Raw genomic sequence first — 26557 nt, 5'->3', positions numbered from 1 at the left:
CAGAACACAACTGTTGTTAAGAATAACAATGTTTAGTGTATTGAGACAGCTGGTGAACTTAAAAGCTATCGTATTATTCAATATTGCATATAGGCCAGGTTACACAACACTCTTTTAAATTAAGTCTGAGTTTTAGAAGAACTGCTGTGCTTTTTGAGCTATTGAAGATTGCAGTTCTGGTCAGATTTTCTTTGATTTTGCTAATAATGTTAAAACAATGAGCAGAAGAATAATCTGATCTCTGTATGACTGTACCTCTAAAACAAATTAACTCCATTAAAATGGAATTAACAAATTACTCCATTACAGCATTACTATGATTATTAATAGTGCAACTTGAAGTACATTTAAAATTATGACTTAGGAGTTCAATGGGAGCAGCAAAGCCAATAAGAATCACATTAAGCCTCTGCTACACTGTGTGAAAAGCAATGTGTGAGAAGAATGTGTTCCTAGCAATGAAACAGAATAGTGACAGAGGGGAAAAGAAGAAAATCCAAATATATCTTAAACCGAACTCATGTCTCTGTATAGAAACTGAAGAATCTGGTTTTTTTATTTCAGTCTTGAAAAATCTCAGCTGTTCAAGTCACAGTCAAACTGCAAATTAGCTACTCAAAAAACATTTTGTCAGTTTCATATTAAATATTTCTGCATTCCCTAATTTTGCAATTTCAAGTACAATTTAAGTGACAGTGTCACAGCTTTTACTGTAGAAGGAAAGCAGAATATATAAGATGCCAGTACATTTTAAACAGGAAGAAGTAAGTTCCTATACATTCATCTATGATATGAAAGTTTGCGAAAAGTACTGAATTTGAGAATATAGCTTCTCTACAGAGGACACTGGGAACACAATGTAACTGTCCAATCATCACCTTATAGCTTCAGCAAACACAATGTGAATGAAGAATTCAGCTAAGAAAACAGTCTATTCCCTGCTGGTACAAGTGCTGAATGATGTAGGTTTTCAATGCATTTTTGTGGTATGGAAATGCAAACACTCAACTTTATAGCCAACACATCTTCTTCTAAAAGTAACCCTCCTACTGAAGGTTAGTTGCTTCTATTATTTAACAAAATAATGGTTATACAATTTCATGCTTTCGAAGTAACTAAGGTTGAGAGTTTACCTTCTGGATTCTGTAAGACTGTTCCAAAATATTACCAAATATTTTAAAGAAATATTATAAAGAAAAAAAGCATTTGACGCTATCCTTTGTTCTTTAAATGTGAAAGAAGTAAAGAAAATGTAATAAATAGTTATGCAATAGCCACAATTTGTACCCCATTATCATAAAATGGGATCTTCCAAAAAGAATTCTATGAAGCACTAGTTGCGTACAGAGTATTTGCAGCTAATTCTTGGAAGGCTGTCTGGTCATACACCGCTGGCTGTAGTCCTTGTTTCCAGCTGCTACATCACATGAAAGACAACTAAAAATATATTAAATACTTCTCCATACAAGAAAGTTAAAAACTGCTGCAGTAATGTTAGGCAGTAATGTGCAAGAGTTATGTGCCAAGTCATGAAGAGAACCAAAGGGGAAAAAATATTATACTCTTTCTGATAAAGTGTGGTCTGTGATATGGCAAGAGAAAACCTTTACAAGGTTCAATTTCAGTATTTCACCGTGTTTGGGATGTTCTAAACTGTATCAGATGTTCACAGTCCAGTCACACTCTCAATCACAGATCTACACCATATTTTCTGTAACAGATTGATTGGCGATGCTTATGAACCTCAGTGAAATCAAACCTCATATGGCAAGGAAATAATGTACTGACAGCTACATCAAGTGGTCAGAGCTGACAATATTAGATGCTTTACAGATATTAAATGGTCTATGTGGATATTTAATAAGCTAAAGATCCTTCCTTGTAAGGCTGGAGGGTGTAACTTATTGGACACACAAATCAAAAATAAGTGTAAACACAAATTAATAATATGTGCAAACGAGGAGGTTGGAGTGAGCTGCAGCTTTTGGAGTTGTTTGCCTGCCTACTTACAACACCATAATTATATTAGATTTACCTGATATTAAAGATTCACCCATACTTTCTTCATATTTTGAATTTTTATTTATACTGTGGTCTCAGTGTGACTATGTGTTTTTGTTTGGGGCTTATTTGTAGCCTTATTATTCCTCAGCAGAGAGAGTCGTGCACTTCTGATGAAATAAATTCTTACAAAGATCTCACCTTGCAAAATGTATTGTGCTGTGGGGCATGAGTATCAAGGATGCCTCACCTTAGACCAGTCCCCCATTCTCCATATGTAGCATTTGGAGTAGTCCTCACAGTCCTCTGCTTCTTTAGGTCTTGTGGACAGAACACATTTCTTGCGGGGATTGGTGCATCTCACAGTCCGATGCCGTACTCCCTTACCACACTTCACAGAGCACTGTAAGAAAAAGATGGTTTTCAGGTTTCTACAAAACTCATAGTTGCCCATTTTACCTCCTTGTAATGACCACTGCCAGGCTAACAAATATTTCAAGACTTCTTGATTTCCTGTCTTCAATTGCATAGACATTGGTTTGGATTAAAAGTAACAAATGAGCAACAGTTCCTTACGGAGTAGACTGATAATTGCTGCATTTTCAGCTAAAAATACATTATTAGATCAAAATGACTTGATAAAGGAGAAACTAGGCATCTGGACAAGAAAACATCTGAAAAGGTATGATGAAATGAATGCAGTGTTATACTGAAAATATTAGGCAAATATTCATAAGAATAAGATATGAACCAACTTCAGAAAAACTCCCTAGAGCCTAATATGCCTCTTTTTTTTTTAGGGAAAAAAGTTAAAATGGAAAAGTAAATATTCTAATACTATGCAAGAATACATACTGAATTTGAAAATCCAAAGTCACTGCATAGACAGAATGTGAAAACTCTCAAGTTGCACAGGTCTTATCTATGTTTTTTTCCACCATTCCCACTTACACTGCCAAAATTATGCTAATTCTGTCTTAAAACATTTTCCCACCACTTGCAGATCAAAACTCTCCCTAGCCAAGATGATTATAACTGCAGGAAGCAGTAATGGCTAACTTCTAATGTAAAAGTGATAGCAGAAATGGCCTTGGGAAACACCTCATTCTTCAAAATATATTTATTGCTTCCAACAAAAATACGCATACTTATTTCTCATCTCTCAAGAAAAACAAACTAACTAACAATCTGGAATTTTTTCTTGCACCTCTGTAAGTGAACATCATTCTTCTTGCAGCCAGCTCTTGCCTTTCAAACTCTTGTAGACCAAACCAGAAACTGCTATTTATTTCTATGTTGGCATCTGTTTTTTGTCTTTGAAAACATTCTTGACATTTCAGTTCATTCTTCCTTGAGTATTGAGGGGGGGCTGCTCAGCAGGGAAACCCAAGGAAGGGACTATGCCCACATTCAGGACCTGCAAGTTTATTTTGAACTTGGAGGCACACAGCTTCTGGTACGGGAGACAATCAGAAATGCCTTTTCGCTTCCAGTGGAGGAAGAATTCTCCAGTAACTCCTTCATCTGGTCCATATGGCAGTGATAACAATATCTTTCTTTCTCCACAGCCAATTACTTCTAGAATTAGTACAGCTTTTTAGAATAAGAAAGACAAATGGCTATGTACATTAAAATAAGCTAATAAGGGTTTTTGAATTATAATGACATTATACAACAATGCCTCAGGATGCAAATTACGCAACATTCTGTTATTTACAAGCCCATTTGCCCACTGCTTCCAATGTTCTTTGAAAAAAAGGCAAGAAGTGAGTGGAAAGGTAGGAAATATCCTTTGCAAGCAGCTCCCTGCATAGCCTCTCTTAAGCAGAATGGCAGCAACCATCTGCTGATCATCCCTTGGTACTAAAGTTTGTCAGAGATGCTCCTACTCATAAGCCAAGGTCTGGTAGCTGATAAATAATGACCTTAATTACATTTACACCTAGTTACTGACTACTGCATTAGAAAATACACAATTACATGAGAACAGTGAAAATCGTTAGGCTGAGCTGTGACACTTGCTGCTAAAAATCTTATTCAGAAAATAGTAAGGCATCAATAACCACTATGAACTATTTGTGTCAATAAAAGCAGCACCTCAGACCAGACTCCTGCCTCCCATACAGTCATACAGTCCTGGCCTTCACAGCGCTGTGCAAAAGCAGGCTTTGGCCCAGGGCAATCCCTCTCCCTAGCTCTGATCAGGGTTCCATTTCTGAGCTGCTGTGTGCAGGCTACTTGTCTGTTCTGGGTTCCTTTTCCACATGTCCTTGAACATGGAGTCCATTCTGTCATCATCCATCTGGAAAGAGATACGGGCAATGCAAGAACAGAAAACAGGCAAAACAAGAAATCAGAAAAAGTACCATCACATCATCTAATCCTCTAGTGTACTAGTACACATCCAAGACATATTTGCATATTTTCTATCTCCTTTAAACTTCACTTTGTTAATAGACTACTTATTAAACAACACATTTTACACTAAAAAAGGTGTAAATGTTCATATAATGTGGTTCCCCAGCACATTCTCCCTATATTTTCAGAATATGGTTATTATAATTCCAATTTTAAAAGCTCCAAACCACACATTTTAGAGATGAAAGATCACTGATCAGCCTGTTATTCTCTGTATATATAATTATCTATACATCAAGTGCATGCCATGCATGTAAAGTCCATTTTCTTTAAAAATACTAAGTTGCAAGACAAATCACTCACATATGAAAGGCTTGCTGCTCTGGAGGATGAATAAAAGCTCAGATTTATTCATTGGGGGTCACACCTAACTCAGGTTGTGCAGTTTAAATCCCAGCAACAAGGAAGGTTGATGCAGCTGGGCAGAACTCAAATACCTGGAGAGCAATTGTTCTAGAACATAATTTTTCCCAAATATTCTGTACCTCTAGACTATGGCCATATACCCTGAAAAATCAAATACCTCTGTCACTGATGCAGTATGAGACTTAGATTGCAAGGGAGAGTTTTAAGGAAACTGAGAATTAGCAAATCTGTTCCAACCTTCTGTCGTACGTTGTTGTAACAAAATAAAACATTGAACTAAGATTTTTTTATCATCAGTCCAGAGACTCAATTTGCAAATCACAGCCTGCCAAGATAATGCAATGGGGTTTAAGATACTCCTTCAAGTGCCAATAGCAAACAACTAGTTACGCAAGCATACTCTTTAGCTGCACTTAAGTTTAAAGCAAACAATATTTGTTTTGTACTAATCTAGTGTTAAATACTGGATATATGTTAAGGATCATGATATGTTTCTCCATTTCTCAACGCAGCATATCTAGAGTAGTGATTAGCAACATTTAAAATGTTTCATTTTGTAAGCAAGAAATTACAAAACAGTGGATATTTATAGTTGGCAATCCCTTAGAAAAAGATCAGCCTTTTCCACTTCTATCCAAAAAGCACACAGTGAAGCTTACAATATAAACTAAAGATCTGCTCAAGTATGTGCATAATGAAATACAAATAATCACTCCAAAGTGTAATGCCGTAGTCTGGGGAGGTTCAAACCTTGGTCTGGTCTTACTTAGAATGTATCGTTCCATTTTATTAATTTCAGTATTTAATCCTTTCCAAGAAAGCTATGCCCTCTGGTTCATTTTATATGCCTTCTTCATCAGTATTTGCATTTTATTTACTTGGCATTTATTTCTTTCAAAATACCATCTATCTCTCCTCCATATTACTGCAGTAGACCTATTCCAGTGTCTAGTCCTGGGGACACCAGACAGCTATTACTAGCTGTTCTCTCCTCCCTTAAAAGGTGGCACATAATTTAACCATTCCACACAATACTTGGGACTTCCTTAGTCATAATTCTTAGCTGACATTTGAAGCTGTATGGAAAACTCTGAAACATGTCACTGTACTAGCCTGGCCAGCTAGTGCAAGGAGCAGTAGGCTGCCAGCCCAGATACAGGGACACCAAGTTAGGTGGGATTTGCAGGCCACACGCTGCACAGTGCAACTGCTTCCTGGGAAAAAAACCTTTTAGAAACCCTTCTTCCTTCCACCATTCCACCATAAGATCTTGTTCTGCCTATAGATACACATACCAATGGGTGGAGGGAGAGAGAGGAGAGGACTGAGGAGAAGGCTCTCTGTACATCACGTTACATCAGTGTAGAAAACCTGACTTACATTTATTTACTTATTTATTTGCTTACATACTACTTGGTGCACTCATAGCTTACTGAGAGCCTTTAAAGAAGTGAAGCCTCAGCTTAAGTAAATGCCTTAACTAAAATGCCTTATTAACTACAAAGAAGGGATTACATCCATCTTTATATAAACACCATTTGATTTTCAGTTTCATAGTACACAGTCTGTGAGAACACTTCCTGAGGGAAGTAATCATCTGGTTTATTGAATAACAATTTATTTAGGCATGTGTCTAAGGGTTCTTCTTCACTAAAACTCAGGAGAAATGACAGCCAGTTTTATTTTTAGGTTTTTTTTTTAGTTTTTATTTTTTAGTTTTTTTTATTTAGTTTTATATTTTTTTAGTTTTTTTTATTTTTAGTTTTGTTTTTAGTTTTGCATTATAATCTTCCAGATAGATGTATTTACTGTGTATGCCAGAGATGGTCTCTCTTAGCTTCCAAGACTTACATCAAGATATGACAGTTTAATCAAACCAAATCACTGTTACCTGGTCTGGCATGCCTGCTCATTGCACTTGCGGATCTGTGGTTCAGGTTTTGTTAAATATCTGCACTTCTTGTTGTCCACAAGACTGATATTCTTGTTCATAATCTTTGTGCAAGAGACGGTAGTTTTTCTTTCACCTAGTCAAAAAAACAACCAGAAAACAAAAAAAACAGGTATGTGGGGAAACCAGGAATATGCTATTTTACTAAAACAGGAAGGGCAAAGGTATCTTCATCATACACACCAATTTAATGAACAGTTTGGCTAAAAGAACTGCAAAACCTATACAAGTACATAAATGCTAGCAGGTAGCCTAAAGTTTGTAGGGAACAATGTAATTTTCTAATCCATTCTTATTATACCACTCTCCAGAGATTTTTGTTGCTTTACTCCCATAAGTAGTAATGGGCCAAATTTTTACTCTTACTTGAAGAACTGTTTCTTTCTCAACAACAGAAACCCTCTTATTGAGAAAACTCTGCAGAAATATTATATAGCAATTATGGTTGTAAATTAATATATAAAATAAGGAAATGAATGACAAGTCCTGACCTTCTGTCTTGCTCAAGCGTAATACCTCTGCCTGGTTTAGCAGTATATTAACATGTATATGGCTGGCACTGATCTAAAGGGAACCATCACATGCAAAATTCAGTAAGGAGCCTGCACTATTCACCATGAACTAAAGAGGCCACATAACTGACCTCATCTGTAGGGTGATCACCTAGGAAGCTGTGTACTACCAGCAGCAACCTACTGCATGTGCTGTACAGAAACCTTGACCTTATGGGTAGGTTGGAGCCTGGTGTCTCTCAAACCAGAATTTAATGTAATACCTATCACAAGCAGTAACTTATAGTTAGACTGGAGACTAATTTTTATGAAATTAGTAATCCTTGAATTAAAGACTTCAATTAGCATAAAATGGGTTCATAACCATTTATTCCTGTAGTTTCATTTTAACACTTTATCTGGAAGTTTACCAATTAACAGGGTGTATGCAGGACTGGGGCAGACTTAAGCATGCAATATGCACCAGCTGTCAGAAATGTGATAGTGGATGGAACAGTTAAGTTAAAATGCGTATTGTGTGTGTGACCACAGCCGAAATTTTACATGGTGCATGTGCATGTAAGACCAAACCCAACTAACTAATCACATACAGCATTTTAACTGTTTGACAATTCTTTCTGCATTTACATATACATCTGTGTATTCATATTCTGTCCCACATAAAGAAAGCTTTTCTGCAACAGGTGGTCACAGATCAGTTACATATATAAACATATATAAACAACATGTCTTCATCAATGTCTTCATCCTGACACACACTACAAGCTTTCAAGCAAAACTACTGGTAATTGTTATATTCTTTAATTAGTTTCATAAAAATATTGATGTTAAAAATTGAAAGACAAGTATTTACATACGGTACAAGATGCAGCATTTAATTTCATTAATTGATTAATATTCAAGCCAAGAACTGAAAGAACAGTTAAAATGGTTTTATCGAGTGTAAGATAATCTTTCACTTATACTTAAAAATATTTGCAATAAAAATACCCTTCATGGAACTTTGTATTAACTTAGCTGTTTTAGACAATATTGTAAAAAGAAAGTGACTTACAACAGAAAAATACAATAAATAAGCATTGCAGTAGAACACTTAAATATTTATTTAAGCATTATCATAGAATAAACTACTGACATACTGCACTTGAAGACTTCTCCAGATGACAGGTAACTTGAGAAATCTTTGGTGCAGTAATAAGAGATTTTGGGGAGCATTAAAATAATTTTAATATACTCTAGGAAACCGTAAGACCCCTGTACATTATAAGTAAATAGGAATGCACTACTAAGAAACAGAGGATACATCTAACACCATCCACAAAATACCATCATGCAAGAAGCTTTCTTACCAAACCACAAAAAGCATATCGATGGAAACTACAGTTATTTGTCATGACAGCAGGATTGTTCAGAGTCAAATGAGCTAGCACACTGTGTTGTTATGCTGCCATCAGGAGAAAGCTAATAGTTTCCAGGCCTTCTTACTCAATCACAAGTTTTTAGAGCTGCTGATCAGAGCAACCCCGAATGTCAAGGTCATAAGCAGGGAAGATAGGTACCAAAAATCATCACATTCACAGAGTAAGTCTGACTAATTGCACAAGGTACGAACAGATATTTATATACTACACTCATTAAAAAAACTCTGAAATGTTTTTTCACTGTAATTATCTACTTAAATAACTACCTTTTAAGCAGCAGCTTTAAAGGATTTTTTTACAGCAATATTTGTTTCGTAAACATATTTTGTTCTTCCATTTTTACTTTTTTATGATTATAAATATAGGAAAAGCATCACATTAGCATACTAATATCTGCTCTTGTAATATTTGTTCCATGTGTTTCTGGATCATCTTCAACTCATGTTACTTACTGTACATATTTGTTCTGAGACTGAATTTGCAATGTCTTTTAAAGATAATTTCTCTTAAATTGTTCCAAAACTGAATGGAATGCATATGAACTTTCTACAAGTTCTAGTTACTGCACTTGTATTTCTTCTTCTGTTTATTTCTTCTTGTCCTGAATTTGCTTTGCTAATCCAGATTTTGTTCCAGTACTATCACCTTTTCCTACTTCCTTTATTTTATTTCAGTCTTCCTGGAGTTATTACTATTTTTCTAGTGTAATCAGGAAGCACAAGACAGAGGTTTGTCCACCAGTGTATGCAATAATAAAAGCTGCAATGAGGACATTACTACTAAATATACAACACTGACCATCATAGTCTTAGGTATTAGTTCACCATCTGTTTTAATCGATATATATATGCACACACTCACAATGTATATACATATCTGTGTATATTGTATTCACATATATATACATATAGTGTATATACATACATGTTGTATATACATCCACGTTTTTAATATATGCGTGTGCATCCAGGTGTTTGTATATTTTTCTTTTATTTTACCTCCTCCACATACAGCATCACAGTCCTCCCAGCCAGAATGAGTCCACATGAAAAGAGGCTCCGGTACTTTAGAACTTTGATTCTCAGGAGGAGGATCTAGTGGGATTGTGTACTCATAGTGAAGACCATAGCTCTGGTCATGGAAGAGCAGAACCTGCAAGATACAGAAAAGGAAAACCCATGTAGGTACACAGACACTGTGGAAGACAAACTCTCAGCTATAAGAGATCATCTTAAAAACACAATGGAATGGACTAATTCTCTAGAACCCTCCAATCCTCCTGATGCATTTTGTAGAAGAAATTAATGACAGTATCCAAATAAGACAATAGAAAAATATTTTAATTAACATAAAGGTCAAAAAGCCTTCTAAATGCAATAAGCAAACAAAATTCACCAGCTATCTGGATGACAACTATGACGTGTGATTTCAATGTTCTTAAATAAAGGAGTTATTTCCTAGATGCTTCACATTTAGAACTGCTTTAGATATACCAGACAATATCTTGCATTTAATTTTTAATTGTGAAGTACTTCCTCATCATCTCTCCTTCTTTCTTTCTTTCTGGTGGCTATCATGTTTACCTACCCTGAGCTGAAATGCATCAAAGCTCAATTTCTTCATGGAGAACTTGGTGACTGGAATCCTGAAACAATGGTGTTGTGCTGTTTTCAGCAAGGACAAAGCCATCTGATATTAATTTGAATCTCTCTAAGTAGCATATCAGCTTTTATGACATTCGTAAGAATGCTGAGGCCTTCATTCTGCCTCAATAAATTAAAGATTATTTTTGGACATAAATAAATTTTTTGAGAAGTGGCCTGACTGACCTATATATAGATACTCGTGTGTGTAGATACGTAAAATAAAAGCATGTATATCTTACATAGTTCTCATTATCTGCACTAGCTATGAAAAAATACTATTTACCATGCTATATGATAGGAGTCAGGTAAAAGAAACCCAATCCATATTGTCATACCAATAAATGTAAAGGTGATGTTGTGGGACCTTTGGCTGATATTTTCTCCCAGAGACCTCTCCGAACATAATGGACAGTGGTCCCAGCAATATTGAATGTTCCTGAATGCTCAATCTTCCAGTCACTATTAATTGACTGTTTTCCAGCATCTCGAAGCACTGCAAAACATGAAAAAACACCAACATGTAAAGTGTCTGTGCAGTAGAGATTTGAGCCTCTTTCACTTCCAGTCTGTATAATTAAACTGGTAGGTGAAATGACCTACCTCTGTTGGCAAAGATATTTATGGATCCTGTTATGTATGAACTTCAATTGAAACATGCTTCAGAAACACTTTCTGGAAGGAATGCTTGCCCAAAACGTGTGCATTTAACAATAGTTGAAGTTATCATCAGTGTTTTAATGCCTAAAGAGACTGACAGGCCCCAGTATAATTTACAATTTGATCATTGAATTATTTTAAGGCAAAAGCAACAACACTCTGTTCCTAGGATGATCTCTTCTATAATTCACAGAGGCATGGGAAACAAAGTTTTCACAGGACAATTTCTAAGATTTGTGTAGTTAGGCTAAAACTTAAAAGAAAAATCTAATTCAGAATTCTTTATATTTGCCTGTTCTCTACCTTAGAATGTGAAAATGCTACTGTCATCATACCTAAACATGTATTTTAAACACTTTCACCACATAATTTGATGCTTCTAACAAATAGGGAAAAAATTTTTCTTTTTGGCTGTGTCATACCTCTTGTTGGTCTGGTTTATATTCAAAAGCATCATCAAGTCAGGTAAGATACTTCATACATTGAGAACACAGGCTTCTACATTAGTTTTCATAATCCAGATCTCTAAATATCCTGTGACATCTTAACAGGGCAGGTGCAGGCTCAACAATAAACCAAAAGTCACCCATTGATAACTTAAGCTGCCATAATTAAGATTTACTATCTCAACAGAGAGAGCACTCAGGTAAAAAGTCTCTTAAAATGTATATATTACTTATGAGCAGAACTAAGAATAGTGACCAAACCGGATAATTTTTCCTTTCGTTGTCCTAGTTCTTATGCTAAGTCTCTCTTGATTTAAACTTAGGCAGTGCAAGTAACAGCACAAATTATGAGAGTTTATACGTTGACTTAAACCTGTAACAAAAATAGTAACAAATTACATTCTTCTGCACAACAACTTTAGAAATCATTAAAAGAAAAAAAATTTAAAAGGCAATTTAATAGTAATATGTTAGATAAATAATTGTTACTAGATTTGTCTCTAAAATATTCAGTCAATTCAAAGTAATGCAAAGATACTTTTCTGCTGTCTTGGACTAACTTTAGAAATTTCATTTGACTTTGTTGCTTATTTGCTGCATGCTGGTCTATTTTTGAGCACAAAATATTCAATGTTTCAGCATAAAATGCTTTTCACTTGCTTTAAAATGAGGCATTTTCTTAAGCAGAGTCCTGTTTTAATTAAAACTGTTAAAAGCATTAAGATTTTAAATCCTTTTAAGCATTATAAAGATGAAATGAGGTGAAATTAAAAAAAAAAATCCATACGAAGCATGATAATATAACCATTTTTTTATTTTGCTATTTCTACAAAATTTCTTTAGACATTCATCACAGATTTTTTTCTTTTGCATTCAGAGTTTTGTTTAATCACAAAAGTATGTCTAGCTTGCACTCTTCACTGCTGACCAAGCCAGGATACAAACAGCAAAACATATATTTACCTAAATAACTGTGAGCTGGTTTTTCTTCCACAACTTTAATTCTCCTCGCTCCAGCAGGTATTACCAAAGCTTCCACATAACCTAGACAAGAGACCAAATGTCCTGAGTTAGATAAAAAAGTGTAGAAGAGTACATCTTTTATGTTTTTAATTTCTGCTGTTGTATTTTGCTTTTTAAATGTACCAAGTTGTAATTTATATATCAATGGTTTGAGAATTCTTGCAAAATGTTGAAACAAGGTATGAAAGTGTGCATGCATGTATAACACATATACTCCATGATATACAATTAAAAGCATATAACAAAGTAAAACATAACAAGAACTAGGGAGACTAGGATGGGGCTGAAGGAGATTAAGTTGTCTCTTGCCAAGCAGTTCAATGTCATCATCACTACTAGATGACTATAAAAGACTTCCAGTTTCAGTCAGCATGTAGAGATAAATCATGACCCAAAAAGACAAAAAACCTTTTAACTGTTTGGGATTTTTTTTTTGTTTTATTTTCGGGCTTTTTTTTGTTAATATTTTGTGCTCTATCTCCTCTTCTTGATTTAACACATTTAAACTGTTACGAATTATTTTAGTTTTGAAGTCTAGTTACTAGTTATTTGCTTTACATTACATTTGCTTCCTTAGAGTGTGGGATTTTGACATGCTTTTGAGAAATCTGCTTCAAGGAAAAGAGGGTGCAAAGACAATGTAACTGGAAAACACAGCACAAGCAGCAATGTTATAAATAAATAAAACCATATTTTAGATTATCTAGGTGAACTTTAAGAAGTGGACAGTAAGCCGAGTTTTTATTCCCTTTAGATATATAATGTTCTATAACAAAATTTTGAGCATTTACAACACATTTTCAATAATCACGAAACATGAAAATTAAAGTGTTACAAACCAGCATTAATTATCATTAATCAACTTAAGTGCTAATAATACTTTATATGTATTGCTGGCAGTCCGGCTTCTTTGGTAGGAAAATATCTTGTGTGGCTGGTTAGAGGGCCATACCACAATAAGCACAATACTGTGGATTGATGAAGAACCATAAATAAACTTGAAAGTGTTCGGGTATTCACGTTAGCTATTAAAGAGAACTGACACATAGTAATCTCAGTTGGCAGCCACCTTCTCTGTAGTTTATAATCTTCTAGTCCTCCAGACTCATATGTAGTTTGGGATCCCTGCTCTGCACTATCTTCAGTGTAAGAGAAAGCCAAATATAAACATCTGAAGATAATGCCTAAACATGTTTTTTTCCAAGTACTGTACTTCAGGCTATAATGCATTTAAGTCCTTGAGTTTTCAGAGATAATAGTATTTGCTGCTAATTACAGCATTTTTAATGTGACTTACTTACAGTGTTGAAATTCTGCATATGTATTACACTCAAAAAACAGGAAGTGTAATAGCAAACATGTTGAAAACAGCTGGACAAATACTGTTAAAAAAAAAAAAAAAAAGGCTTTTCTTGGAGAGAAGCTATTCATGGTGCGTGGTGCACATTATTAGGTTTTCAGTCCTTTCTTTTGCCAACACAATTGTACTGGAGTTAATTGCTTTCATTCAAAGAACAGATCACAGCAATGTTGTAAAAGTCTCATGTTCATTTTGCATCAGAAAATCTATTTGCTTTTTATGTTATGTTATTATTAACAGAAGACTATGAATTATGAGAAGATATAAGGCTTCTCCACACACTAAACTTTATGTTCTGCCACATGGCTTGGTTTAATGATGTTATTCTAGGTAACTGATCAAAATTTGGATATTTATTTTGAAGAACATTAAAACACATAAGAATTTATAGTTTACTTATTTACTAAATTAATTTACTTAAAAGGCAGGATATTTTATATAATAATATGTACTTAGGGGAAGCGAGAAAATTGGAACAATTTGCAGTAATTTTGCAACAATTAAATTTTAAAATACCTAGATATTCTAATCTTAAAAGTTGTAATATCTTTTAAAAAGTAGATCTCGAGTTCTTGTGAGGAACAGCATAGCTTTAAGGAGTATAGTTTTTTTGAAGTTACCAGTGCTCAAATTAATACAAAAGCTACTGTTTTTCTGAGTATTTGAAAGAGACATACCTGATCCTCTAGTATGGTTAAAATCACCTTTAACAACTTTGCATGACTTTCCATTACCATTGCACACACCGCAATGATCTTCACGAGCCAGAGATCCTAAAATGCCATCACAGCCAAATTTCTGTGGGAGAAGAAAATAAAGCTACTGAGACACAGGCCATGTTTTCCACAAAGCTGCTTTTTTGTAGTAAGCATCTCACCCTTTGGCAAGATGCCCCACTCAACACGATCTAGCCATGCTCAGCGAGTACAGCACTAGTTCATGTGCAGAGATCCCTTTCAGAGTAATTTTTTCTATGATTTTATGTAGTCTGTTGCATTCACTCTTCTATATTGTTGGCTAACTATACCAGCTACTCACACAGCCATGCTCCCGCTTTTCCCTGGGATCTCTGACACTTCTAAGCCACTTTGTGACACATATCCCGCAGTGCCTCCTGCTCAGTGACTGAAGTGTGTGCCACTTTGCTGTTTTCTGCTCAAACTACAGGAGGTTCTTTGCTACATCCATAATGGTGAAATGCTTTGTCACAGATACACATTCCACAAGCTAACCATGTAGCTGCTTCACATTCTGTGTTGCACTGAAATGAGCATAAAATAATTTAATATGATACAAAAAGAGCCATTCAGTCATGCTATCAGAGAAATAACACATATGCATGACAAATGTTATTTGCTTACATACATGTACCTGTGGATCCAGGTTCAAAACAAGTAAATCATACCTGGCATCTACCATCAGCACAGACATCTAACCCATGTTGGCCACAAGAAGTCCCATCTAGCACCTTTTCTGTTAGAAGAATGGGTTGATCCTTTCCAGTTGGTGAACAAAATAAGGCACATGGTTTTTCTGTAGTAGCAATTAATGGGGAAAAAACACAATTTTGGCAAAAGCTCACTTAATGAATTGTAATTGATTTAAATTTTAAAACTGATTTAACTTATCTGTGTGGCATAGCAAGTTATCTTAGATGCAGTAAAACTTAAAAAAAAATTGACCCTTTTCTGATCTGTTTGAAAAACTCAAGTTCTTTTTCCTGATAGAGCACACTGGTGCTAAAACAGTCTTACACAGTACTCATGTTGTGTTCATTGTTCCAATTAAAAGTATCCACACTACAGCTATTGGAATATTTTGGTTGTAATCTACACTGAGACAGACACCCTTGGAGGAAAAAATACATGAATTTAAAAACTCCACATAAAAAAGATAAAATTCTGAACACATTCTAACATCTAACACATTCTAAATTTACCAAGGTTAGGCAAATTTCTATTACACTTTTATTTCATTTTTCAAAAAAATTCTAATTTTGAAAGAGGACAAAAATGTAATAATACCCCATGTAGCCATGTTTTCCTAATGATCATTTCATAAGTATGAAGTTTGCTTTGCCACAAAGGACTATTTCCAAAAAGCAGTTTGGATGTTACAATTGTTTTTTGAGTGCAAAAGAGTTGAAAAATATGGACACAGGGACTCTGTTCCAGCTGACTTCAACATAAGAGACTGGGCTGAGCACAGACACAAGCCATATGCAGCCAAGTATCTGCCTGAATTTGTGCCCTCTGTATTCCTCTTAGAGTTCTTCAGTAGTAAATCCTGAAATTCCCTGGGATGTATCACCATTTTTTAAAGGAATACAAGGTTAACAACATTTTTTTACAACATTATTTTAAAGTCGCTGAACTCAGAGACAGGAACACAACAACACTGGACAACTTCAGCTGACTACAGGAGAACTTCGGTACAGGAACTCTTTTGGACATGGTACACGGTGTCTACTAAAGTCTAAGAGTGCAAATAATTAAAGATTTGGGAACATTATATTTCTATAATACTGGGAGCCTTAAGCTGGTGTTAACCTTTTTGTCTCTTAAGGGACACCTCAAGAAACCAGTGTGTTTCAGAACAAAGGTAGATGAAAGCAACCTCCATGCTTCTCAAGACGGGACAGAAGAGGTCAAGATTTTTCATCAGATGACTTAATTATTCAAAGTCAGGTGGAAATCTTTTGCTCCCTTAGAATATAAAACATGTGTTCCTGTGCTAAAATGAAATTTAGGAAAACAAACTGAAACAATTCACTAGATGAGCACCTAGAAAATAGCTGCAGAGTGTTCTACTTACTATGGAATGAGCTAACAAGCCCAACTGAAATAGTCTCAAAAGTTTTTACTTTGGCACATTGAGAAGAGGCTTAGAAGCAAAACCACCACCCTTATTTAGTTAGAGAGGTATTAAACTAAATTATTGATAAATAATTCAAATTTTTTGAGATTTCAGCATAACAGTGTATCTATAGTGAATCTCTTAAAATATATTCTTTCTAATGGTTTCTGATAATTTGTTTCCAGAGTTAAAAATAAATGGTAATAATTAACTACTTTAAATGTGGCAACACATACTTACAGTACTCCTGTAATATTCATTCTATAAGAAGATGACATGCTTAGTGGATGAAGGAAAGGCTGTGGACATTGCTTACCTGGACTCTAATAAAGCCTTCAACACTCTTGCCCACAACATTCTCTTGGAGAAACCAGCTACTCATGGTTTGGATGAGCGTACTATTCACTGGGTAAAAAACTGGCTGGCTGGCTGGGCCCAAAGACCTGTGGGCAATGGAGTTCAATCCAGCCAGTCACCAGTGAGGGATGTTCCACTGCACTGATTCACTGATCAGGGTGAGGGGATCAAGTACACCCTCAGTAAGTATGCAGGTGACAATAAGTTGGGAGGAAGTGGTGATCTGCCACAGGGTAGGAAGGCCCTCCAGGAGGATCTGGACAGGCTGGATCAATGGGCCAAGGTCACTTGTATCAGGTTTAACAAGGCTAAGTGCTGAGTCCTGCATTGAGGTCCTGGAGCAGGTGCAAAGGAGGGCAACTAGGCTGGTGAAGGGACTCCAGCACAAGTCCTATGAGGTGAGGCTGAGGGAGCTGGGGGTGTTCAGCCTGGAGAAGAGGAGGCTCAGGGGAGACCTCATCACTCTCTACAACTCCCTGAAAGGAGGGTGTAGCCAGGAGGGGGACAGTCTCTTTTCCCAGGCAACCCTCAGCAAGACAAGAGGACACGGTCTCAAGTTGTGCCAGGGGAGGTTTACTCTTTACAGAGAGGGTGATCAGACATTGGAATGGGCTGCCCAAGGAAGTAGTGGATTTTCCGTCCCTGGAGATATTTAAAAAGAGACTGGATGTGGCACTTAGTGCCATGGTCTAGTAGCCGCGGCAGTAGTAGAGCAAGGGTTGGACTTGATGATCTCAGAGGTCCCTTCCAATGCAGCCGATTCTATGATTGATTCTATAGGTCACGACAACTCCATGGAGTGGAAAGCTGCCTGGGAAAAAAGGACATGGAGGTGCTGGCTGACAGCCAACTGGGCATGAGCCAGCAGTATGTCTGGGTAGCCAAGAAAGCCAACAGCACCCTGGCATGCATCAGAAACAGTGTGGCCAGCATGACTAGGGAGGTGATTGTCCCTCTGTACTCAGCACTGCTGAGGCTGCACCTCAAATACTGTGTTCAGCTTTGGGCCCCTCTCTACAAGAAAGACACCAAGGTGTTGGAGGGAGTCCAACAAAGGCAAAGAAGCTGGTGAAGGGTCTGAAGCACAAGTCTTACAAGGATCAACTGAGGGAACTGTGGTTGTTTACTTTGGAGAAAAGGAGGTTCAAGGGAGACCTGATCACTCTACAGCTTACTGAAAGGAGGTTGTAGTGAGGTTGGGATAGGTCTCCTCTCCATAGTAACAAATGACAGGACAAGAGGAACTGGTCTCAAGTTGTGCCAGGGGAGGCTTAGATTAAATATTAGAAGAAACGACTTCACTGTAAGGGTTATTAAATACTGGAATAAGCTGTCCAGGGAGGTGATTGACTCATGATTCCTGGAGATATTTAAAAGATGCATAGATATGGTGCTCAGGGACATGATTTAGCACTGTACTCAGCAGAGTTAGATTTATGGTTGGACTTGTCTTTTCCAACAAAAAATGATTCTATGATTCTAACTGCTGTAATAACTGAAGTATTTGTGGTTTTTTCATGTTTTCTTTTTTAATTAAATAAATCACATCATAAAAAATTAGAGAAAATTTAGCGGGATGACAATTGCTGTTCACATTCCTAACATGAATGTGGGCAGTGTGTTTTGTTTTGTAGTTACTGACATTTTATAATGTTATCTTTGCAGATACTGGATTACAATACAATTGCTATACTCCTACCTGAGCATGCTCCTAGTAACTACTTAGGTAATGAGTATCTAAGCAAGTTTTTTACACTAAAGCATGTATGCAGTATGCCAGCTATTAGGCTCTCTATAAATCTTAACTAAGTTTGCAGTATGCATTACAAATGCATTTCTGCCAAAACTAAACACAGGTGTGTGAAATACTCGAGTGATAAGCTGAAAGTGCTCTCTTCTTCCTCAAAAAAAGCAGCTCACAACACCCGGTGTATTTTTTGGGTTTTGTAATAAGTATAACTGAGATTTGCAAGCTTAATGATGTTGCATTCTTCTAGAAAGCTGCATTTCTGAGCCACTTCATATTACATTTCAGACTAAACAGAATGCAACTAATACTGAATTTCAGTTCAATTGTAGTCATTACCTAAAAAAATGACAAACTCAATAGGAATATAAGACAAATGATTCTAGAGCATGTGAAAACACCACCAGATCTTGACAATGAAATAAAAATTACTTACAAAGATCTTGGGCTTGGGGTTTGTTTGCTTTAATTTTTACTCTTTCTTAATCAACACCACCTCCAACACGGTATAAGCCACATGAACAGATGATAACATGGGAAATGGTTTGTACTTGCCATCATCAATGACAGCTTGCCACTGGTGCACGTGCTTCTGATATGAAGATCTGACACTGAAAGACTGGCACTGCCAGTCCCTGAAGGTAGGCACACCAGCAGGACAAGAAGGATTTTCACATATTCTATACTGCATTGTGGGTCCATGACACTCTCCTTCAAGCCCTGAACTAGAAAAGATAGCATAAATAACATGCTTTATTGCTGGAAATGTTTTGTCAAACTTAAGGCACAGTTTGTTTATGCTATCCAGAAATAGCAGATTTTTTTTTTGACACATAACATTAAGAAATAACACACAAAAAAACTGAAGTCACAGAACAAAACATTTTTGCCTTGTGTTTGTACAGGCTACATTACATGTGAAGAGTCATGTGTGCTAAACCATAATTTACACTTAGCCTCAGAGAGTACTAAGAGTAACAGAATTCAGTAACAAGAAGCTCAACTGCAGTTCTGATATAGTTCAGGTGATTTTTCTCAAGCTGCCCAGAGCCAAAGGTACCATTAGAAGGAAGAGACACCTGCAGATTTGTTCCTTTTTTAAAAGTGTGGTGTTGCAAGGCTGAGACAATTTAAAATTTTTTTTTATTATTATTATTTTTGCTCCAGTTGTGCTTGCTGGTCCCAATGAACAAATGCAAAAGAACAGTAAACTGCAGGAATCGAGACTGGTTTGGAAACTTGTCTGGAAAAAATTAAGAAATTAAACCAAAATTGAGGTCTCCCTAAATTCCATATACTTAATAGGAATAGTGGAAAAAAAAAAGTATATATATAAAAAACCTAAATATCCCTAGATAACTTTTAGGCATAGAACAGAAACTGGCATTTACTTGGCTGGAAATACAAAAGCATTCTGCATATTCAAGACTTCTGATAAAGTACCATGCTTTTTTATAGTCATATCTAATTTTTTCTCACATTACTTTATGTAAACTTCTCTTTTTTAAATCCCTCTCTGTCTTTCCTGTCATAATTTTTGACTCAAATCTGTTACATTGTCTTTCATTTTTCTTCATTTTCTGATTCTGTTCTATTAGCTTTGTAATCATCTTACTCCACTCTGCTCCACCCTACTCTACACTACCCTACTCTACCCCAATCTACTCAGATCTGGTCTAAGCCAGACTATGGATAGCCTAGCCTAACACTTGTCTCCATTATTCAGGTCTACTCTGTTTGCATCTCTCTGCCTGTTCTTTTTTTTCTTGGTGTATAAACTATCCACAAGAGAGACATGGCTCCAAGTAACTGAAAGCATCTTTTAGCTGACCACTGAGATATGCTGAAACAGTTTAAGTAAATGATAAAACGCCTTTTACCCTCAATGGCACAAGGTTTCTCTTTTCATACTACATGGAACCTATACGTTGTTTCCAGATAGCCTATCTAAATATCTGTGAAACTGCTTGTAAAACCTCTTTGTAAGTCTCAATTCCTTGGGTCTCCAAATGAGACAGAAACCAATTTTCTCCAACAAAAAAACTGAAAAACTGCAATTACACACTGAAGCTCTTCAATTTAATGTTCTGTTTCTTCTGTGAATTTTACAAAGAAAGTTGTATTCCCTCAAAAATATTACCTATGCATTTGAAAGTAGAAAAGAGGAAAAAGTGTTACCTCTCAACAGCAAAAGTGAAATACCCATTCTCTTAAGTATTTTTTAGTATTCATTTTAAAAAAAATTAGGACTTATGCATAGGCATATACATAGCATATACAGATGCTTATGTATAGGACAAATATATCTTAGTGGGTTTCTGTATGGTAAGATTGAAATTCTGCTTGGAAATTCTATGACCATCAATGGAAACCAGAACTTGTTTTTACCCAGGGCATCTGCGCTGTCGACTGCTGATTCCAGTGTTGCAACTACGGCTGCAAGTGCTCCACGTGCTCCACTCTCCCTCCATATGCTCCACAAAAGAGGTCCGACTGACACATTCTCCAGCCTTACACCACTAGGTGAAAATTCAGCTCTTAGGTAAATAAATCAAGGCATATGCAAAAAAATTCAATGCTCGAGAAGGACATGGGAAGCACAACACATAAATTTTTTTTCAATACATAGTTTTCATATGGGTCAGACATTTTTTTCCTTTTGTTCCCCATAGCTATGTTTTCTACTCTAGCAAATATAGCAGGTAGAAATCTTTCTCTGGATCAGTGATGAAGGAGCAGGTGTAACTTGTCCACAAATTCATTCCCAATAAAGGATGCCTTAGCTTGCTGAAAACGGTCCCCAAACCATGCTGTCCTCTTTCGTTGAAGCTGGGCACTGCCCAGGAAAGTCCTTTTGCATCCAGCAGAAACCCATGGCAAGGATCATCACCTAGATGAACTGTATGGATGAGGACTTGTTTTGTACACTATTGTGTTCTGACATAACCAGCAGGAACTGGATTGTTATTGATTTCATATAAATTATATATATATATAAATCAATATCATAGAATCATAGAATGGTTTGTATTAGGCAGGACCTTGAAATCATCTGGTTCCAACCCCCCTGCATGGGCAGGGACACCTCCCAGTAGACCAGGTTGCTCAAAGCCTTATCCAACCTGGAAGGCCACTATATAAGATCTTCGCAGAGCCTCCTCCAGGCTGGACAACCCCAACTCTCTCAGCCTGTCATCATAGGAGACAGGCTACATATGCTACACATCAATAACATATAATTAAATTAAAATCTATTATAGTAATATTTTAATCAAATGTTATATATTTATATAATATGAAACATATAATACATTTAGCTATATATCTATGATTTTTATTACAATTAAGATAAGAAGTAACTTTAAAGTGCAAAGACATATTCGCAGTGTTTCCTCAAATTTTGTATGTTCATTAGAATTTACATTTCTCTCCGCCAGAAACATACCTTTCCAGTGCCACAGTCTGTTCCATCTATTGGAGGATCCAGTTTAGTTTTGCATTCCTTCTCACTTTCCACCTTACACCACAAACCACTGCAAATGACGTGCTGAAAACCAAACATACATGTAAGAACAAAATCTATCTTATTTTCTGCATGGAATCCATTCATGCTGTCATAAAGTCACTAAACTGCTTGTGCTGATGTATGTTTAAAGACAGGTTATACAAGCACAAAACTCAGTATCTGTAGATTCTATTTAGATTTTTACTAATCACAAACATCTGGAAGAAGACAAGTTGTTGTCTTGACAGAGAGGGGGAAACACCCTGTAAGTCTAACCCCAGGGTCCACAGTCCTTATGACTGTCAAATCTGACAAAGCACATATGGGCAACTTTGCCTCATGATGTGAAGAGGACACTGCACAGATATACTACCCCAGATACTGGAAGAGGTATGATATTTGTGGGAGTAATTTTAACAAATAATTCATATTTTTACTCCATTTATTTAGTGCTCATTCTTTTTATGTGAAAGGCAGAAAAATAGCACAGCTACTAGAAAAAAATCCATGGTTTTAAAATTAGCTCATTTCTAAAACAGGAACTAGCGAGTCTTTGTGCAGCTACAAACTATGTTCAAAAAAGTTTGTCAAAATGTGTTTGTAAAAAACTTTGAGGATTCTCTAGAACTTCTAAATCTCCTTTGTTCATACCACCCCGACTATTTCTGCTATCTTCCAGCAATTTCTAATTCCTCTAGGATTCATTCATTCCTCTGGAAGTATTTCAAAAAAGCAATCAAATCTGTTATCAACAAAAAACCTCAAAAATAACCTGGCAAATCAGAAGTTCTTTTTCCTTAGCACTTTAATCTTGTGCTCAATTTCACTTGCACATATGTCACAGTTTTAAGCAATAACCAGGTGACAGATGTGCTCCGTTGTTTCCTCACTGCCCTCCCATAAGAAGATAAAAAGGGGTTTACGGAAGAGAGAATTTAAGGTTGCAAAAAGCACACCAGAACAGGTTTAATGGAATAATAAACAGTTATAACAATGACGTTGAATTACATACAAATACATAAAAATATTGAAACTACATGTCCCAACTGACAATTGCGTCCCAAACTGGACTAGGGAGCAGATGGGGGTGCCAGAGGCAAGTCCACAAAAGCCTTGGAGCAGCCAAGCCAGTCCTACTTGGGGGCACAGGGGAAGGCAACCTTTCTCTGTGAACCACGTTCTTCTCCGGACAGAAAACAGGATGCAGGAACAACAGCAGAAGGAGATATGACTGACAAAGAAATCCCAATCCAGCCAGCACACCAGCCAGAAAGAGTAGGACTTTAATAGAAGCATATATTTGAGCATCATGGGAAAGAATACAATACTGTGATCGGTCCACATGTGTCCTGTGACTCACCCTTTTTCTCCCCACAGGTACAGCTGCTCTTCCCCCCCCTGTGATGCTGCAGAGGAGGAGTAACTTAGAAACTAACAGATATCTGAAAGTCACTGTCTATAATACAGCCACTCCAAAATCAGAGCACAAACTTCTAAATTAGAAACTTAGTTCTTTGGAGAAAACAATTTCATTTAGTGAAAATCAGCATAGCTGTTAATGTTTATAGAAGTTTACTAATTATCTACTGTAAATACAGTTCAACACCCATTACAGCTTTTTAGACTATCTAAAGGAGTTAATGGATACTACAAACCAATACTTGTGATACTTGACTATTCACAGCCTGCAAAATATCTCATTGTGTCTTCACTGAAAAACAAAATACCACCAAGCACACAGAAACATTTTTTTTTCTGAAATAATGTGTCAATTCTGAGTTTTTAACAGCAAAAGCTAGTAAAATGTAGCATGAAAGTCACAAAGTACTGCAGATACAGCAGAAGTCATTCCAGGTTGTTTTTTTGTTTGTTTGTTTGTTTGTTTCTGGGGTTTTTGTGGGGGTTTTTTTGTTTGGTTTTTTGGTTTGTTTTTGTTTTTTGGCTGGTCAGTTATTTTTCGTTTGGGTTTTGTTGTGGGTTTTTTTGTTTGTTTGTTTGCTTGCTTGTTCTATTTTGGGTTTTTTGGGGGGGGAGAGCTGTTGTTCGGGGTTTTTTTTAATGAAAAGAGTGACACACGTCTGTGTGCACCAGAACAATGCTCTTCCAATCATAAAAGCATCTGGAAAGAAGGTCTGGCTGAGAGAAAAGGCCAGAGACAAAACCAGCATATCAGAACTGTATTTGTGCAAAATAAGATTGTTTAAAGTGTGGTGATGGAGATGAGGACAGATAGTTCACCAGGACTATAATATTTCCTTTTTTTTTTTTTCATTGTAACCTTTTCTTCAAATGCCTGCAAAATCATGATGAAATATAAGCATTTTCCTGGTTCTTTGCAAAGATCACAGCTGTGTTATGACAAAAATTGTTATAGTCAAACTGACTAGATAACACTCACATCCTGGACTTTAATCTTAAAAGCCAACATTTAATAGTTCAACAAATATATTCAATTGTCAGGTTCTAAAATCACATTTAATCATCAAGAACTACTTCTGCACCATGATCTCACTATCTGTTATGTGAAGCAATGTTACAGTCTACTTATGAGACATCATGAGCATAAAAGCAAACTTGGCTCCCTTACAAGATAAGCATGGTGATATGCTATAAATCTTGTACTCTCAGATCCACTCACACTTTTCTCAGGCTCTACAAATTTTGCTTAGACTATGAAAAAAAAGTATTTGAAATGAAGATGAAAAGGAAAAAATAAGTCTGAGCACCAACCATGTGAGAGGTGTGGGAGGGACTCAGGAAATGGTCTCTTCAGTTCTTTGGTTTACCCATTAGATTACAAAGAGGAGTTCCTGATAGAAAATTAAAATCACTGGCATCTGGAGTGTTTCTCAGAGGTTGCTGTGTAATGTGACTGTAAATTATCTCACAGTGCTAGCCAGTAACAACATTTGAAGAAAATAATATCCTAATAGAAATGCATAGCTGTACTACTGTTTTTTGTAGGTTATTTTAAGATCATTAGGGAAATTATTTCAATCATTACTCAATTGATCCTTCACTGAATAGGTGTTACATATGATACACATTTGATTAATATAAAATCGTTGGTCTGGTCATCAAATTATCTTCCAGTCACAAAAAAATATAAGACCATGACACAGCTCACAATTTATCTTTTACAGAGTTACAGTGAAGTGCATGAACTTTGCAGCAAGTAGAATGTACCCAAGAAATCCAGGGCTATAAATTATTTGATTTACTGAAGTTTAAATGCACTTTCAAGGACTGTTTCTCATTTCCTGGTTTGTGGACAACAACTGTCACCATAGTAAACTTAAACTGCCATATATTGGCATAGTAGAAGAGAGTATACAAAACCAAAAGAAAGTAGCTGGAATTTAATGGAAAATTCAGTGGTGTTAAAGTATAATAACATAATTATTCTCATAAATTAATACTATGGCTAATTAGATATGGTATTCAATTTAGAAAAGTATTCAAAATATTGACTATCCTAGTGGCAGCCACAATAATATGCACAATCAGCACAATGAACCTGAATCATCTTCATAATATGTGAAATGAAATTATTTGATAGGTTAAATTCAACATGCTTGTTATTTCCATCTAACATACTCATATTTCAGAGGGAGAAGAAAAAAAATAGATACTAACAGCAGCCAATGTTGATGTTGCACCGTCCATGTATGAGAATTCATGAAGGGTTTCTGGAAAGTTTATATTGCTTGGTTCCAGACCAATTAAAATTGTAACATCTTTTTTCTTTCTCTTCATACATAAGGAGAAACATGTGTAAGATCAAGACAGCTTTCTTATATTTTGGGTTGTATTATGAGTTCATCACAGAAATCTTACATAGTTTGAATAGGATATTGTAAACTTTCACAAGGGAAGAGTTAAATTTAAGATCTAAATCAGGAAAAAAACCCAGAAGATTTCAATATACTGTATAAGCTGGCTGCAATTAGCTCTTCAGGTCTACAGTCTGAGGATCAAATCGCTTGGATTTTTTTTGTTGGACGAAAGGTGTGAACGTAAATTTTACTTCTAAGCAGAGACCACTGAGAAAAACCAACAAGGTGTCCTTTTAGAGGTTGGCAGTCGAGCTTTAAAGAACTTCTGCCTCAGTGCCCTCACCAGATTTTCTCATTTCTGTCCTTAGTATGTTTTATTCATTTTATGTAATTTCTAATAGGTTCAAAGCTCTTTCAGATGCATTACAGTTACTTTGTGATTTGGTATTTCCTTATATGCTTTCTGGTTAAGGGTTACCAGTTTTGTAGAAGATTTTGGTGAAACTGCAGAAGGT

At 36.0% G+C, this 26557-nt stretch overlaps 1 protein-coding gene across 1 annotated transcript in view; it reads right to left on the bottom strand.

The window, feature by feature from the left end:
- ADAMTS19 (ADAM metallopeptidase with thrombospondin type 1 motif 19) overlaps window positions 1–26557 on the bottom strand; it is a 120526-nt gene that overhangs the window by 17237 nt on the left and 76732 nt on the right. The window contains exons 11-21 of the mRNA XM_071730577.1: window positions 22207–22308; window positions 21150–21280; window positions 19317–19486; window positions 15207–15334; window positions 14479–14599; window positions 12382–12462; window positions 10651–10808; window positions 9668–9821; window positions 6677–6812; window positions 4099–4303; window positions 2252–2404 (exon numbers count right to left, since the gene is read on the bottom strand). Of these exons, the coding sequence (XP_071586678.1) occupies window positions 2252–2404; window positions 4099–4303; window positions 6677–6812; window positions 9668–9821; window positions 10651–10808; window positions 12382–12462; window positions 14479–14599; window positions 15207–15334; window positions 19317–19486; window positions 21150–21280; window positions 22207–22308 (1539 nt within the window). The remainder of the gene's footprint in view (window positions 1–2251; window positions 2405–4098; window positions 4304–6676; window positions 6813–9667; window positions 9822–10650; window positions 10809–12381; window positions 12463–14478; window positions 14600–15206; window positions 15335–19316; window positions 19487–21149; window positions 21281–22206; window positions 22309–26557) is intronic.

This window comes from Heliangelus exortis, chromosome Z (assembly GCF_036169615.1).
Source record: "Heliangelus exortis chromosome Z, bHelExo1.hap1, whole genome shotgun sequence".
Lineage (NCBI taxonomy): Eukaryota > Metazoa > Chordata > Aves > Apodiformes > Trochilidae > Heliangelus > Heliangelus exortis.
This window is presented reverse-complemented; position numbering and strand designations above follow the sequence as displayed.